Raw genomic sequence first — 18,395 nt, 5'->3', positions numbered from 1 at the left:
TAGAGCTGTTGGTCTCATACTGTAGTCCATAGACCCACTACTGTCACGTGGAACCTTTTATAATTGCCCATAAAATGAAATAGTGTGAGAACTAAGGACTGGGGAGATAGGGTTAAATGGTAGGGAGTGGAGTGTCTGTGAGAGGCTCACTCTCTCTCTTATGAAGTGTTCACTAGATTGAAAAGTTTGGCGAACCATGGTTTATGTCAATTAAAGTGATTGCACAGGTGCACCAATGGAGATATGTGGGTTAAAAAATAGACTTGAGATTGTAAGAACAGGCTATTCTCTTTATTTGTAGTGAATAAAACCCTTTCTTTTTCTACTTTGGGTTGTTTGCATTACCTTTTAAATGATGTTGCCTACAGAGTGGTGTGGATCACTGGTCCCACAACTTGCAGTTTCATTCCCTGCCCCAATGTGGCTTTGATTACCTCTGTGGTAGCTTACATCTCAAATCTTCCCCTTACCCTTCAGAGAGTTCACAGATCCTTTGAGGGATGAAATATACATTATGCTTAGGATGCAAACTCCAGCTGAAATTGATGAGTATGTGAATTCAATTATGTGTGTGTCTGTGTGTGCATGCGTGTGCACCAGAGAACCCTGATACAGGTTGGGAGGTGGGGAGGTCTCAATTAAAAACATCAGCTTTGTTTAGTTTCTGGCATTCCAAAATTTTCCATTTTGTGCTGAATGCATAATTTCATTGTGGGGGGAAAAATCTTCCTTCCTTTGTGCTTAGCAGAAGAATATAGAAAACCACCAAAAATAGTAAAAGGAGGACAGTAATTTAATCTTTCTAATTTTTTAAAAAAGGAATAATTTTCCTCTGAATGGATCATTTTTACACTGAGTTTCAGCCTGATTTGATCTCAATTCCATGAGGCATAAAACACTGGAAAGGGTGCTTTGTAACAATAACTGTTCCAAACTAAGGAATAATTTTCCAGATTACTGTATTTTTCTTCTTAGTTACTGTGACTAAAATAAAAACAGAAACTATGAATGAAAGTGGAAGTAGAGATGTACTGTACATCTTTGGAGTTATGTATAGAAGTCATGCCCCACCAATTCCATTATCTGTAAACAGTATTGCTGCACAAATTGTTACTCTCATGCATGTCTTTGAAAATTTAGTCACCATCTGATGCAACAGAAATTGATTTTTCTTTATGCTAGCTCTCACCAAAGCTATACTGTTACCACAGGAGTCCTTTCTGTTTACAAGCTGAGCAATTATTTGATCATTGGTATTACAACTGATTTATGAAGTAATTGGATGATTAAGTATATTGGCAGAGCTTCTCATTTACAAAGAGACAACAAATCATTTGTCTCTTTCCATATTTTTATGTTCATATCTTTTATACGTCTTTACACTCATACTAGCTATTGACCAGCAATGTGGAAATGCAGGAATGTTTCATAATGGCTTTACACAAACTAAAAGAATTGTCAGTACATGCAAGAGTGATTCCATTTCTCAAGTCTAGGAGAGAATAAAAAAGCAGTTTGGAGCATCTCAATTTCACTGTTCCTGAAATATACGCATCACATCATTATTGCTTGCAGACACTTTGTCCTAACTGGCAGTTTAGCTAAATAGAGACAGATATTTCTCACTACTTTCTAAATTCAGCTTCATATTTAGGTCTCCACAGATTGCTCATAAGATTAATAGACAACCCCAGGTTTCCACCCTAAGGTGTGTGACTTATAAACATGGATGTAATGATAATGGCTACATAACAAAAATAAGTCTGTCAACTTCCCTAAAGCAGGATGAGTTATCCTGAAGTACTGCAGAGGTAGTTAACTCAGGAAAAATGAACATAGAGCACAACTGTTCCTTTAAAAACGTGTTTTACCTGGAATATTTATGCCATGCTAATTAATGGATGCCTTAGCTGCAGAAAAGGCATGCATGCCAAATAGCCCTATTGAGGAGGAACATGTTATTTTTCATACTCTGTTGCTTCAGCATGCTCCTAGTTCAATGTCTTTGCTTTCATTTTGTTCCTCAAATGTCCCTATTTCTTCTAAATGATAAGCAAGAAGCTAGTGCAACTTTAGGTCTCCTAAAAGAAATGCTTATGATTTCCAATAGACAACTGGAAATGCCGAGAACCACCTTTGTTTACAGTCAGTATAGTATGGTATATTTTGTAGTGGTGTTCACAATACAATGGGTAATTGATACCATGATTGTATATCCCCATTGTCATTACGTAGCATACACTCTTTTGTAAAAATGAAGGCAATCCTTATTCAAAGCAAGAGACGCGGGCAAGGTGTCCTTACTGAGCCAAGTGATGTCCCTGGATGTACAATGTACTGGCTTGAACTCTTACCCACAGGCTGCTCCAGTTATAGGCAGCTGAGGCAGCTGCCAAAGGAGGCAGACTTCTGGGAGTTTAGATTCACTCCAGTTCCAGCTGTGGGTGGCTGCTGCGTGGGAAGAGGCTGGCAGTGCTGCCAGGGTCAGGGGTTAGCCACCAGCCGGGGCTCTGAAGAGCAGGAGGAAGCCCCCTGCTGCTCCCCACCCTGGCAGTGTGGGTCAGGTGCAGAGCAGCTTGGAGCTGCTACTGGCAAGGTCTTTGATTCCCAATAACTGGAGCCCAGTGGGCTGAGAGCTGCCACCTGCTAGTGTTCGGGTCCCACTGTGATTGAGCTGAGTGGCTGTGACTCCCGGGGAGAGAGCCGCTGTGGTCCAGGGGTGCTGAGCTGGGTCTCGCTCCTCTTGTGAGCCCCATGCAGCTAGTGCCAACCTGCCTGGAAAGGGCCATTGGGAAATGTGACCCCTGCTGGGGGACCACCTGCCCATGAAGCTAGTCTTTACCACTTGCATGGCCTAGGACAGAGGCTGAGGGGACTCTCCTCCTGGCCTGGCCCAGCTCATCCTGCCTAGGTGTCAGACCATTCCCATCCCGTGGGGTCTCTCATCGGGACCCAGTGGCCTCTGCAGTCCCAGGCTGGTGTCTGACACATCAGCTTTCCACCTGTCTGCACAAGGTTTAGGGGTGGGGCAGCAGCAGGGGAGGCACTGGGGGTCTGCTGTGAGCATCTAATGGGGCTGGAGGGGGATGACATACTGCAGTTTTGCTTAGGGCAGCAGATTGTTTTGAGCAGCCTCTGTTTTGACCTCAACCAAACAGTCTCAAAATAGTCTCCCTGTTAACTTGCACTCTCACTCTGACAGTCACTTCTTAATAGTAGCAGACACATTGGATACATCCCCTGGGAGATGCATAGGAAATACAGAGCTGGGAGCCCTGTAAGCAGCAAGGAGCTATCATTTTTTCTTCTTACAGCTGCAGCTGACAGTGCATTAATCTGACAGGTAAATACCTGGCTATTAGAGAAGTAAATTTAGAAGTGTCAGTTTGAGGTATTCACAACATCTCATATTTAATACTCTTTTAAAACAAAATGTTGCCCTGATTTTAGGAAAGAGGTTATTTTTCTAGGACATATTTTTAATTGAAAGTTACTGATCCTTGAGATTGAGTTTTGATTTCTCAGCTGGTGAATGTTCATTAAATATTATCCCGCGACGTGGTTCTAGAGAACAGAACAGAGGAAGGAAAGAATAAAATAAGATATAGCAAGAATGCTATCAGCTCTTGTTTATTTTCTCTTATCTGAGAGCCAACATTGCTTCATTTCAGGAAAGCCACCCTTGCCTGATAAATGTGCATTTCATATACATTACAGGGCAGTGCTCAGTGATGACCAGAAGCCCTTATTCCATCTACCTGACTAAAAAGATACTTTAACCATTATTGCTTTGGCTGCAACCAAGTCTGAAACCTTTGCCCAGCTTAACTGAATTTTGTTATTCAATAGACAAAGTGGGTGAGGTAATAGGTTTTATTGGACCAATTTCTGCTGGGGAGAGAGACAAGCTTTCAAGCTACACAGAACTTTTCTTCAGGTGTAGGAAAGGTACTGAGAGTAAATACAAGATCGAACAAATAGTTTAGCAAAAGTGATTAGCACATATTGTAAAGGGATCATTCAACATGAAGTTGCCCATTAACATCCCTGTAATCTTAAGACAAAAAGTGAGGAGGCAGGGGTTAATGGGTTACAGATTGTTGTAATAAGCCATAAATCCAGGAACTTTATTAAAAGCATGATTTTTAGTGTCTAACAAAGTTATGAATTTAAGCTCCCAGCCTCATCTTTTGACACTATTGCACAGCTTTCCTATAAGGATGAGGACTGATAGATCAGATATAGAGTGATCGCTTTGTGAAAAGTGTTCACCTAGAGGTGATAGAGTGTTTTGTTTTTTTTATCATAGAGCATAGTGATTGTCTGGTTTCACCCATATAAGTGCTACCGGGGCATTTAATGCACTGGATGAGGTACACCACACATTGTGATAGGCATATGTAGGACCCATGGGTCTTGACAGGTGTGTCATGGAGGGTGTTGATCACTCTGGCCAAGGCCGACTCTACTGTTTTTGCTGCCCCAAGCAGCACACTGAATTGCCGCTGCAGATGGTGAGGGCAGTCTGTGTGCCGTTAGGGTGGCTCACACATTTCCACGGCAGCAGCACTTCGGCAGCAGCTTCTGTCTTCAGCCGGAAGACAGAAGCTGTGAACATAAGAACATAAGAACGGCCATACCAGGTCAGACCAAAGGTCCATCTAGCCTAGTATCCTGTCTGCCGACAGTGGCCAATGCCTGGTGCCCCAGAGGGAGTGAACCTAACAGGCAATGATCAAGTGATCTCTCTCCTGCCATCCATCTCCATCCTCTGACAAACAGAGGCTAGAGACACCATTCCTTACCCATCCTGGCTAATAGCCATTTATGGACTTAACCACCACGAGTTTATCCAGTTCTCTTTTAAACGCTGTTTTAGTCCTAGCCTTCACAACCTCCTCAGGTAAGAAGTTCCACAAGTTGACTGTGTGCTGCGTGAAGAAGAACTTCCTTTTATTTGTTTTAAACCTGCTGCCTATTAATTTAATTTTGTGGCCCCTAGTTCTTGTATTATGGGAATAGAGGTTTTATTTTTGTATTGAAGCAATTCTCTCGGGGTATTTGGGTGGCCAGTTCCATGATGCAATCTATTTCTCTGGTGAAGTGTCCTTGTTTGACAAAGGCAGTTTTTTGAGTATTAAGGTGTATATCCTCGCAGCATGTTCTGTGGTATCTAAGTGCCTGGCTATAGATAAAAGATTTCTTGGGGTGGTTATTGATCTATGAAGGTAGGTGTGGTGTTCCATGGGTTTCTTATATATAGTTGTCTGAAGGGTGTTGAAGCTGATTGTAGTGTCCAGGCAGTTGATACTAGTGTGGGAGTGTTAAAGAGAGAGTTTAATGGACAGATAGGGGATGTGGAACTTGTGGTGGAAATCTATGTGGGAGTTTCATCTGTTCAGAGGATGACAATATCATTGATGTATCTCAGGTTTATCACTGGTTTTGTGTTGCACTTGTCCGGAATTTTTTCTTCAAGGTGGTCCAGGAGGTTGGCATATTGGAGAGCCCTCCTAATACCCATGGCTGTTCCCATGGCTTGGACAAAGTGTTTGTTGTTGAATGTAAATTTGTTATGAGTGAGAATGAAATGGATGAGTTTGGTGATGTGTTTGAGAGTTGTCCATTGTCTTGTAGATATTTAAGGCAGGTAGGGATGCCGTCATTGGGAGGGATGTTGGTGTGTAGGGAGGTGACATCCCTGGTGGCAAGAATGGTGTTCTGAGGAAGGTTGTTAATGTTGAAGCGTTGGTGGAGGAAGTTGGTTGGATCCTGGAGGATGCGGGCCCTCTGTGTGGTGAGTGGTTTTGAGAATAGTTTATATGAATCTTGATATTCTTTCAGTAAGAGTGCGATAGCCAGATATGATGTATCTGCATGGGTTCCCTTGTGAGTGCATCTTGGGAAGTACAGTATGTGGCAGGTCCCTGGGGTGAGTTCATTGGGGGGTGAGGTGACAGAGTTATTAGAAAGTCATAGACTAACATTCTGTATATACTGTTTTCTTTCCCTTTCCCCATTCCCCCCCAGATGACAGACTCTAGAATAAATGTGAGTTCATAAAATTGCAACAGTGAAATCCTTGTATGTCTATATACTTGCCTATCTATTAATACTTGTATTACGTCTGTGTCATATAAGATGACTGCATGTAAAATGTGCCTGTCACTGTGATATCTTGGTGCCATATGTAGACTTTAAACCAATTATCAATCCATCCACAAAGGACACTTCTATCAAAGCCTCTTCTGTTTAAACCACTTTTATTTAATGGAATTTGTTTTCCCTTTATTTACCTTTGGTTTCATGACAAACATTTTTGAGCAGTTCCACCACAATAGTTATTGGTGTGTGCAAAAAGGTATGGCTTGTAGCGTGACCTGAAAATGGCAACACGGGTGCAATCTAATCTCCACTGCTATAAAGAGTTCCATAACCGAGGGCTCTCCATGAAGAAGCCCTGCCCCCAGCTCCCAGTTCCTCCCTGGGCTCTTGCAGCAACAACATCCATATTGAGCCTTGATGTTGCAGTGGGGAGAGGAGAGAGAGGCAATCATTTAGATAGACCCTAGCCCATTAATTGCTTTAAATATTAGGACCAGGACCTTGAAGTGAATGTGCAACTGCATGGAAAGTCAATGGAGAGCACAGAACATAGATGTGATGTGCTTAGTAATCTTTCTTGCCTGGAAAGTGGGCAGCTGTGTGTTGTGTATGATGAAACTGTCACATAGTTTATACAGGCAGCTCCAGCTCAAGTGTGCTGCTGTAGTCTAATTTATAGGCAAGGAAATTGTGGATAAGAGTAGCTAGTTCCTCATCTCAAAGGGAAAAATCACAATCTCCTGGTTAGCCAAACATGGATGATTTGGGACTACTCACAGCATATTAAACATATGCGTCAGATTTTGCCTTTGGTTACATCTCTGCAACTTCAATGAAGTCAATGCACTGTGAAATCAAGCACATATGTTTACCCCACAATATGCACTAGAGGCAGCGGGTGTGATTCAGGAGGAACACAGAGATACAACTTTTTCTTATTCTGTCAAAGGGACAAAAGTATTCAGCAACCCCATGGGCAGCAGGTATCATAGGCAGTGTGGAGTCTGAGCCTCCCTAAACAGCCAGGTGTGGTCCCGCCCACATTCTGCCCCCAGTCACCCCCCTGCTTCCCACTCTGCGGGCAGCAGTGGGCAGCTCTTCCCCTGTGACATGGCCCCAGCAGGGGCTGGCGCTGGGTCCATGCTGCCTGCCCTCCTGGCGCTCTGTGAGCTTTTTTGTCTTGAATTCCTTCTCACAGTGCACTCCAGTTCTTAACTGTCACCATACACTGCTGCCAGAGTGAATCGCAACCTGGAGTCACACACAGATATTTGCATGAAGTGCATTATTTTCTTGGATAACTAAATTGATGTGGAGTATAACAGTATCCTCAAAGCACAAAACCCAGAATTACCTCTCACTGTTAAACTAAAAGAGCTAAATCCTGAGAGGTTCTAAGCATCTGCAGCCTCCACTGGATTCAGATGATTTCAGTAGTGCTCCTCTACCCCATATACTGCAACCCGACAGAACGCGGGTTCGCATACAACACAGTAAAGCTTTGACATGCTGCTCTGAGCAGCGTGTTAAGGGTGTTGGGCCAGGCCGGGGCTGAGGGGTTTGATAAGGGGCAGAGGGTCTCGGAAGCAGTCAGGGGCTCCCCCCTCCATGGTCTTGGGGGCAGGAGCAGAGGGAGGGCACTTTTGGGGGCCCCGCAGTTCCAGAGTGGCCCGAGGGATTAGTGGAGGGCCGGGAGCAGCCCACTCTGCTTCCCTCCCCCTAACCCCAACCATGTCGCTCGGGGAGGGGGCTTGGGGGAAGGGATCCCCCGTGCACTCACCAGCAGCGGCGGAAGTGGAGCAACCCGGCCCCAGCCCGCTCCACTCCACCAGCTCGCAGCCGCAGCGCTCCGCTTCCCGCCGCAGGTGAGTGCAGGAGGCGTCCTTTCCCCAACCTCCCTGCACTCACCGGCGGCAGGAAGCGGAGCGCTGCGGCTGAGAGCTGGTGGAGTAGAGCAGACTGGGGCCGTGTCGCTCCACTTCCTGACACAGGTGAGTACGGGGGGGGACACCCTTTCCCCAACCTCCCCACACTCAGCACCAGCCCGCTCCACTCCACCAGCTCCCAGCTGTGGCACTCCGCTTCCCGCCAGACAGCTGAGTGCAGGATCTTTCCCCAGCCGCCCCCAGTGACACAGCTGGGGCTGGGGCAAGGAAAGTGGAGCAGGCTGGGGCTACGTTGCTCTGCTTCCCGACACAGGTGAGTGCGGTGGGGCATTCTTTCCCCAACCTCCCCGTACTCACCAATGGCGGGAAGCGGAGCGCCGCGGCTGGGAGCTGGCAGAGTGGAGCAGTCACGGGACAGGGCGGTTGGGTAGGGGGTGGGATCCTGGGAGTGATTAGGGATGGGGGTCTCTGGAGGGGGCGGTCAGGGAACAAGGAACGGGGGGGGGGGCAAAGCAAGTTTGATATAATGCAGTTTCACCTATAACGCAGTGAGATTTTTTGTCTCCCGAGGACCATGTTATATCGGGGTAGAGGTGTAGTTGTGACTACTCAGCAGGTGTTCTCAACACTTGGTTTAAGAACTTAATCACGTAACCAAATATCTTTAAGGGAAAGAGTCTGATCTCATTTATTTCATCAGTATGATCTTAAATACAGTTCTTATCACTCTGGAATTAGGCACACAGCCAGAGAGCTATTAGGACTTAAAGCACTGCATGTATGCAGACAGCAGATTCACACTCCTCAAATATCCCACACAGCCAGTTCACATAGAAAAATGCAACTTGTTCTGTCAAAACCAAATAGCTTTTTCCTGAGATTGTCTCTCACTGATATCATTCTGCTTCTCGCACTCTGTCATCACATTCTGTCTTATTGCTAGGGGCCTGGGTATGTCAAGCTCTTTATAAAACTGTTCACTTTCCAAGACTATGTCTGGAGCTCATACAATTGAATTAATTGGCTCATCCATACTGTAAGTCAGGTAAAATAATGTAACTTTCAGCATCTTGTGAACTAGATGGGCTCAAACCAAAATCCTAGATCCTTCGTGGTTGAGTCATATTTCTAATGACAAGCGTGATCCTGTGGTCCCTACATATACATAACTCAGCAATTGAAATCAGTGTGAATTTTGCACACACAGGCACTGCAGGATTGGGCCAATATGTTTTAATAGTAAAAGCAGTAGTGCAACTCCCTCCTCCCGCCTCTCCTGAGCAAATTGCCTATCATGAAAGAAATAATGAAGTGCCTACTTGGGTTACAGTCTAACATTCCTCAAGCTGACAGCCAAGAAGCATGCTAACTTCTTAAACAAATTTTGTAACATTAAATGGCATTAGGAACAAACAGTCATTGTTCAAGTTTGGCCAGGGGATACTGATGCCAAGCAAATGGCCTGCAACTCAGACAGTAAAGCAGTAACTAGGTGTACAAGGATTTAAAGGTTAAATAATTAAATTTAAAGTTTAAATCATTAAATTTTTCTGTCACCAATCAAAAATCAATATGGGTTTCCAGTTCAAGTGGTTGTGTAGCATTGTAGATACAATAATTTCCTCTTGTCTTTAGATTCTACAGCCATTACTCCTTGGTCTCTTCCTTTACTCCTCAAGATAGCAATCTTCATAATCACACACCCTTCCTTTTCTTGACAGCATTCCACAATCTCTTTTTCAATCTCCCTCATACAATATGTCTTTACAGTGGTCAGTGTATATCCGTGCTGCCGTCCGCAAAGAAAAAGGCCTGCCGATCCTAGTGGAGCTACTTCGAATAGACAATGACCGGGTGGTATGTGCAGTTGCTACAGCTTTACGAAACATGGCCTTAGATGTCAGAAATAAGGAGCTAATAGGTATGTTCTTTCTAAACAATCTATGTATTTTCTTAATGTTTTTTACATTTTATAGCTGGATGAAGGTGAGAACAATGGTCTCGTGTTTTGAACAGAATTTCTTCACCTCTTTCTTTTAACATGTCATATTCAAGTTTGTGTGTGATAGCTCAGTGCTATATTGTAAGAATAGTTTTTTAATTCATCTGACAACACATTACCAAAATATGGTTTAGTGATTCAATTGCACTGTAATTTTTTTAAGGCTGAGAGCAATGGCATTTGTATCACAAACACTTAGGAACTGCCACAGTAAGTGAATAAAATCAAAGTAACTTTAAATTACCATCATCCCTATGCTAAGTACCATTCGTAGTTATTATCATTGTAGCACTTCCATCTTCCAGATGGCGGATCCAGGCAAGGGCAACTATTTCAGATCCCACAATTATTTAGTACACCTTATGCAGGGAATTGCAAAGTGGAAGTCTCAACATAAGGAATTAGTGGACAGTTCCAGGAATTCATTGGATAGAGGGGTACTTTCAAACGTGCCTTAATTCATGAGTGCATGTGCAGCTAAGAAAGGTAACTCACTCATCTAAATTACAGTATTGTCTTTAATCTCTAATTGGATGACAGTCACATTTCTTGTTTTTTAACTTAAATTCACCCTAACATTGTAGATTTACATGTTACAAGACATGACATTTTTATCTAGATGTTTTACTTATGCACAACAGAACAGCAGTCGAAATATCCATACTGGAAATAAATTATCACAATTCTCTTACTTCCTGTGTAAATTAAGAGGTATTTTTAATTTATTTTTGCTGATTCATTAATTCTTAATTACACTCCCCTAAATATTGGAGCATATAGGCTGCTTCCCCTTACCTCCCCTCCATTTTTAATCACAGAATCATACAAGCAGATGCTTTGACCTGTGTCCCTTCTATTATTTGTGTTAGTCTGAGGCACTAACCAAGACTAGGGCCTCATCACACTAGGTGCTATACAGGCATATAGTATGAGAGTTTCTGCCCCCCAAAGAGCTTACCGTCTAACAGGGCCAGTGCAAGGAAGTTTCGCTCCCTAGGTGAAACTTCCATCTTGCGCCCCCCTCGTTAACCCCGCCCCCCGCAGCAGATAACCGAGCCCCCACCCGGGGAGCTCCCTCCCCCTCCCCCCCAGCAGCTAACCCCGCCTGGGGAGCCCGCCTCCACGGCAGCTAACCCCGCCCAGGGAGAACTCCCCTCTGCAGCAGCTAACCCTGCCTGGGGAGACCTCCCCCACTCTGCGGCAGTTAACCCTGCCTGGGGAGACCTCCCCCCCCTGCAGCAGCTAACCCTGCCTGGGGAGACCTCCCCCCCTCTGCGGCAATTAACCCTGTCTGGGGAGACACCCCCCCACGGCAGCTAACCCCAGCTGCGGAGACCCCTCCCCACGGCAGCTAACCCCGCCTGGAGAGACCCCCCCCGCGGCAGCTAACCCCGCCTGGGGAGCCCGCCCCAGCTCACCTCGGCTCCGCCTCCTCCACTGAGCATGCCGGCGTCGCTCTAATTCTCCTCCCCGCCCAGGCTTGCGGCGCCAATTGGAGGAGACTTAAAACGAGGGCGGTGTGCTCAGCGGAAGAGGCAGAGTGGAGGTGATCTGGGGCGGGGAGCGGTTCCCCTGTGCGCGCTCCGCCCCCCGTTACTGCAGGCAGCCCTCCCCGCGCCCCCCGCCCCAGCTCATCTCCACTCCACCTCCTCTCCTGAGGGAGCTTTTAGGCGCCCCCAACCACTAGGCGCCCTAGGCGGCTGCCCAGTTTGCCTAAATGGTTGCACCAGCCCTACCGTCTAAACAGACAAAGGGTAGGAGGGAAAATAGCACTGAAGCGACTTACCCATAGTCATAGCTAGTTTACGGCAGAGTTGAGAATACAGTCCAAATCTCCTGACACTCATGCTGCTGGTGTAGTTTTCACCCTTATGTTGTTCTTGAACAAACTGATGTGAAAGTTGGCTTTGGATAATTCAGTGGGTCCTCTGCTTGCAGCATGTAAGTTACTGTCTACTCTTTCTTGTTCAGTCACTGCTTAGTGGCTTCCAATAATTTTCTAAAAAAAGAAATTAGAGCTGGAGAAAATGTATTAGTCTGTCTAATCTGAGCAGCCAGCAGACCATTTTGTAATAGAGAGATCTTTCTCCCATGGACCCACGTCATAATCACTAATATCTCTTTAAAGGCTGGATTGTCAAACTACTTTACTCCATGGACCACCACTAAAATGTTTGCAGAGTACTGTTAATTCACAGACCACATCTTGGCAACCACTGCTGTAGTCCGTTAGTGTAGAATTGTTCCCTACAATATCCTGGGTAGTTCTTTATGTTCTTCTCCATACATAACTGTCATCACAAAAAAACCATGCCCTTTACACATAATTTTAGGACGGAGTGGTCTCCCTCCTTAACTGCAGTTAACATAATTTCATTTACTAGTCCACTTCTTTTGTTGCCTTTTCTATTCTTTATTTTTTAATTAAAATGTTTGTTTCTGTTCCAAAACTGAAAGCTCCACTTAAAACAATAACATTTCATATGTATAAATGGTGTTGTCTTTAAATGAGAAGTTCCAAATGCAAACGTGTTTATAAAATATGGCTAATAAGACACTACTTGCATCAGCTTCACATTTGAATGGTTTCCAGAATTCTTGGAGCGAAGTCTTGGACAAACAAATAAAACTGTGTATACAAAAGAAAAAAAATCAATTGAAAATTATTACCTAAGGAAAGAATTTTATAAACCCAACAGGGATGGCTGCTTGAAGTTAAAATATTTATGAAAAATCAGAGTGATTCTGGAAAATTGCAATCAGTTAGTGAGTTGTATCATATTTTTCTTAGAGGCATTAATAGGAATATTACACTACTTGAGAAATGAAAATTTGCCAATATGACAGGGAAGTTATTAAGATAATGCCTGTAGCACTTTTGGCTGTGATCTATACATCTAGTATTTTACTTAGTTATTTGTTTGTTGTTGTTTGTTTGTTGATTGGGGTTTTTTGTGGTACTCATCACCATACAATCTGAAAGCTTAAGCATAAAGCTTAATGAAGTTATCCTTTCAGCACCTTTGCAAAGTACGGAGGTGGAATTAACTCCATTTTACAGAGGAGAAATTTAGGGACAGAAAGATAAAGGTCCATATTTTTAAAAATGGTCACTATTTTGCATGCATCAGTTTCTGAACACCAACTATGACATCTTTGGCCTGATTTTCAGAGATATTGAACATCCACAGTTCCAAATGAAGTCAGCTCATGTTTGGGTGCCTAGCACTTTTGAATATGAGGCCTAATGTATGTTGCATTGGGGACACAAAATATATGGCCATTTTTGAAAATGTATGGCCCAAGTATCTTGGTGAAGGTCACATACGATATCTGCAGCATCGCTGGGACCAAAACCTAGATCTTTTGAGTCCTAGTATAGTGCCTTGACTCTAAGACCATCTTTCCTCTTTCTCATAAATTATGCTGTTTGGATATGGTCGGTATAGTACTTTGATAGACAACTTCCTAGGAAATCCAAGTGCTTCAGGGAGCAGTAGAATGTATTTATTCCTCAGTCTCAATGAGTCAGTGCTGACCCAGAATGGTGTTACAGTGTAATACTGAGCTAAGGATGCCCCTTATCTCTATACTGAACTGAAACAAAACCCTGGATGGACAGCCTTCAGATTTTGGGGCTGGAGATTCAAAGTCTAGATCTGAAACTTGTGGCTTAGGCTCAACTCTGAAAAATATAAAATGTAATATAAACAAGAATTTCAAATTTTACATGAAGTGCACAGTACTGTATTGTGTGTACCATGCTGTACCACTGTGGTAATACAGATTCTGCATCTAAGCTAATAAGTCACTTTGAAAAGTCACCTTTACTCTTCTGCAAAACATCCATTTGTCAATTCAAATACCACAGCAACTCTGTGCACAAAAGGGTGAATACCATGCATAAAAAGGAAGAATGATGATGGTTTTTAAATATTCAGAGAACTATGGAGCCTTTAAACATTTTATTTAAGATCTGCATCTCTGTAGTATATGCTTGCTATGACTTAATACCAGTATTTTTATATAATCTAGTACTTCTAGTTTTTGCTCTTAGAACAGCAGATAATACAATATCTCAAGTACCACATTGTGGTTGGTAGCTCTTGATAGATGTTGACTTTTTAGTGGCAAAACTATATGTATACCTATCTTTATTTCTATTAGATTAAAAAGACATTCAAAACTAAAGCCTGTCACCACTGAGTAGAGGAGCTGGCTACTAAGAGATCTAGTTTTCCTTCTTGTTTTTTGTTAAAATGTAACTGAGTATAAGAACATAGGATTTGCCTTACGAAAATCACAGCAACTGTCCATCAGCTAGTCTGGAAACCTGTTACTTCAGAGGAAATCAAAAATAAAAATTGCTCTAGACAATTGAGCAATGCTGTATGTGTAGGGGAAAAGGCCTCCCTGCCTATTTATTATTATTATTACTATTTCAGTATACCCCATAATGTCATAGGTGCTTTCCATAAGAAAAAGTACAGAGAGATATAGACAGGTTTAAATCATATATACATTTACATTAAAAACATATTTTTATAGCAGCAGAGATTACCTTACCCAGAACCATGACATCCAATTATCCTTCCTTAGCATGAATAACAGTAAATGTTGTTATTTGTGATAATGTTATTCAGCCTCTTTTTAAATCTAGCCCAGATATTTAACCCTGTGACACCTTGTTCCACTGCACAGGCTGACTAGAAGCTGTTTGAAGGAATACTTCCTTTTATTATGGTTGTTGTTCAGATATTATTTAGTTTTGAAGCCTGCATTCTTTGTCGGCTTCTGCTTACCTTCCTCATTTCAGCATCAGTTGTTTCAAAATATTTATTACGCAGAAGCACTATGTTTCCTGCATAAAATTAAACATCTACAATACAATGTCATCTTGACAAAAAAGAAAAGGAACTAAAGACCCAAACCAGAATGTGATCCAGCAAACCCTTATTCACGCAGTGGTCCCAATGATGGGACTAAATATGTGATATAAACGTTTGCAGGGCAAGGGCCTTAGCTGCAATCATTCATATCTTAATTATGTGTATAATTATTTTAATTATCCAACCTACTTTGTTGAAAGTTATCAAAGAAACAGGTTTTTTAAAGGACCAATGTTATTGTCAAGCTGCAACATTTCATTGATAGGAAAAATACTTTTTTCAACTTGTTTCAATAGTTGTGCACTGTGAACAGTTCTTGTAGGAAAACTGGTCTTTTAGTACTACATACTTGGAATTCTACCTTATTTGAATTTAAGAAAATGATTGGTATGTTTGCACAAATATTGTCCTGAGTAATTCTTTCCTAAATAATTTTAAAGTGAGACGAGCCCAACTGAACACAAGATGCAAGGCAGTGAAGTCTCAGGCTATACATTTTGATGCAAGTTAATGTTTATATTTGTTAATTAGCAAAGTTGTGGCCTATTAATTTATGCCAGAGTAGTTGTAAGGGTTTGTGACAGTGGTTAGTGGCACCAGAACAGAGATTTGTTGAATTCAGAGTGTAAATGGGGACTAGTCTTACAAATTGGCTGGGGTTTTTTGGTATTATTATAAGTTCACTAGTTTTGCATAGAACAGTTCTTTAATAGAGGAGTCAAATATAAAATCACATTAAAAACTCATATTCATTTTCAGAAAGAACTTTTGTGATGCTATAATGTATAGGTTTAACCATATCGTAAGAGGAAAAAAAGAGAAATTTACTTTATCCACAATTTCTAATGGAAATGTTTTATTATTAGTATTATTAATTGTCCTCTTGCAGTTTAAAACTGGTACTGTAACAGCTTAGAGCCATTGTAATAGTGTGGTAGTGTAAACAATTGTAAAATATTGATTAAATATTCATAATAAAGAATCATAGAAATGTAGGTCTGGAAGGGACTTTGAGAAGTCACCAAGTCCAGGAGGCAGGACCAAGTAAAGCTAGACCATCCCTGACAGATGTTTGGCTAACATGTTCTTAAAACCTCCAATGATGGGGATTCCACAACCTCCCTTGGAAGTCTGTTCCAGAGCTTAACAACCTTTATAGCTGGAAAGTATTTCCTAATATCATGTTCCTAGGCTATGACACACACACACCCTCTGTCAAAGTTTTTCCCCCCACTTTGAACTTTAGCGTCCAAAAGTGGGGACCTGCATGATCACTTTTAAGCTTAATTACCAGCTTAAATTTGGTACGCTGCCACCAGCCAGAAGTCTGTGTCTGGCACACTTCTGTTCCCCCAAAACCTTCCCTGGGGAACCCAAGACCCAAACCCCTTGGGTCTTAAAACAAGGAGAAATTAACCATCCCCCTCCTTTCCCCCCCAGACTCTCCCCTCCCTGGGTCGCCCTGAGAGCCTACACAGATCCAAACTCCTTGGATCTTAAAACAAAGAGAATTAACCCTCCCCTTTCCTTTCCCCCCACCAATCCCTGGTGAGTTTAGATTCAAGCCCTTGGATTCTAAACCAAGGAAAAAATCAATCAGGTTCTTAAAAAGAAAGCTTTTAATTAAAGAAAGAAAAGGTAAAAATTATCTCTGTAAAATCAGGATGGAAAATGCTTTACAGAGTACTCAGATTCATATAGACTAGAGGGACTCCCCCACCCCTAGCCTGAGATTCAAAGTTACAGCAAACAAAGGTAAAAATCCTTCCAGCAAAAGACACATTTACAAGTTAAGAAAACAAACATAAGACTAATCCTAATCCGCCTTGCCTGGCTATACTTACAATTTTGAAACATGAAAGACTGATTCAGAAAGATTGGGAACACCTGGGTGTACGTCTGGTCCCTCTTAGCCCCAAGAGCGAACAACGAACAACACAAAAAGCACAAACAAAGACTTCCCTCCACCAAGATTTGAAAGTATCTTGTTTCCCTATTGGTCCTCTGGTCAGGTGTCAGCCAGGTTTACTGAGCTTCTTAACTCTTTACAGGTAAAAGAGACATTAACCCTTAACCATCTGTTTATGACACCCTCATAAACTATTTAATTAATCAGGTAAGTGCTGTGATCTAGTGACATCAGTTGTAAAGTGAAACCAGAGTTTGGGGTAGGACTAGACTCTAATACCAAGCACTTAGACCATAATAACGAATACAGTACTATTGATGTTAAAGCAAATGAGACATGGAGACACTAAAGGCCATATTCAAAGATGTTGACGCTAACAGAAAGACTCTTGTTGTATCAGCCAAGCAAGGTACTAACAACTTCAACAAGACTTTATTTTCACAGTGGAAACCTCTGTTCCAAGCTGCTGCTGCTGCACCCTCTGTAACTCTCACTCAGCCTCCTCAACTCCTCCCCGCTCCTTCCTATTTCCTGTCCTTTCAGACTCCCAACAGCCAGTGCTCCCAGTTCTAATAATTACAAGCACATGTAAACACCACCACTCTCATTGACTTCAGTGGGGTTTGTATCTAGTCTTGAAGCGGGATGATCAAACCCACTGTGTGGAGAAGGCCAAATTTTGATTATTATTCCTGACCTAAAGCTATAAAGTTAGGGACATGTATTGCATTACTCTTGTCCACTGCTCATTTCCCACTTATGTCAATAGGAGATATGTACAAAGACCAAGAGTAATGTATGACCCTTCTGTAACTAAAATTTTAGTCACAGATGTCACTTTTCCATTCAGCATCACTAAGTTGGAGGGAAATGATGGTGGTCATTTTTATGATTTGCTATTTCTGCACTTTCTAAAACTTGTCATCAGGTTGCACACACATTTCTGAGTCATGCACAAAGTATGTGCAATTGTGTATCTAAATTATTTTCAATTCATCCCTTTAAGTTTCATCATTGGGTTTGAGACTGAGCTTAACATTGCGTTGAGATAAATACGGGCAGTTCACAACTCTGAAGAGTCGTTGTTTCACAGCGCTACACTAATTCACAGTTGGAAGGTTCCCTTTGCAGCCATAAGGAATGGAAATTCATTTTTTTTAAAATGAAAGTTTACATTCTACAGAATATAAATCTGTCATAGAGGCCAGATAGTTATGGCATCTATCCTGAATTTGGCCCCCTGTTCTACAACATAGTCACATTTTAATAGCATTCCTTTGTTTCAATATCTGTATTTACTATAGAGGAAATATCTTATTCACTTGCCAGGCTGCAGGAAAGAGCAACTACAAGAAATCCTAATGTATATTAATATACTAACTGGATGGGTAATTGGATGGGTTGGGGGATTTTAAAGCATTTTACCTCTAGTTCACTGTTTCTGATCTAGTCTAATTCGGTAGTGGCCAGAACTCAAGACCACATAGGAGTTTTTTATTGGATTGTGCGAAAAGAGGATGGTTTCAGTCTTCTTCCTGTTGGATAGAAATCTGTATCATAAAATCTGCCAGCAGAGAGGGGCATTAATTGGTACCTTTGGTTGA

The 18,395-nt window shown here is 42.3% G+C and overlaps 1 protein-coding gene across 8 annotated transcripts in view; it reads left to right on the top strand.

Moving 5' to 3' along the window:
- CTNND2 (catenin delta 2) overlaps nucleotides 1–18,395 on the top strand; it is a 1,245,479-nt gene that overhangs the window by 1,135,500 nt on the left and 91,584 nt on the right. For all 8 annotated transcript variants that reach the window (XM_050937394.1, XM_050937393.1, XM_050937390.1 and 5 more), the window contains one exon: nucleotides 9,762–9,912. In XM_050937394.1, the coding sequence (XP_050793351.1) occupies nucleotides 9,762–9,912 (151 nt within the window). The remainder of the gene's footprint in view (nucleotides 1–9,761; nucleotides 9,913–18,395) is intronic.

Source organism: Gopherus flavomarginatus, chromosome 2 (assembly GCF_025201925.1).
Source record: "Gopherus flavomarginatus isolate rGopFla2 chromosome 2, rGopFla2.mat.asm, whole genome shotgun sequence".
Lineage (NCBI taxonomy): Eukaryota > Metazoa > Chordata > Testudines > Testudinidae > Gopherus > Gopherus flavomarginatus.
Note: the sequence above shows the minus strand (reverse complement) of the source record. Positions and strands in the feature narration are given on the sequence as shown.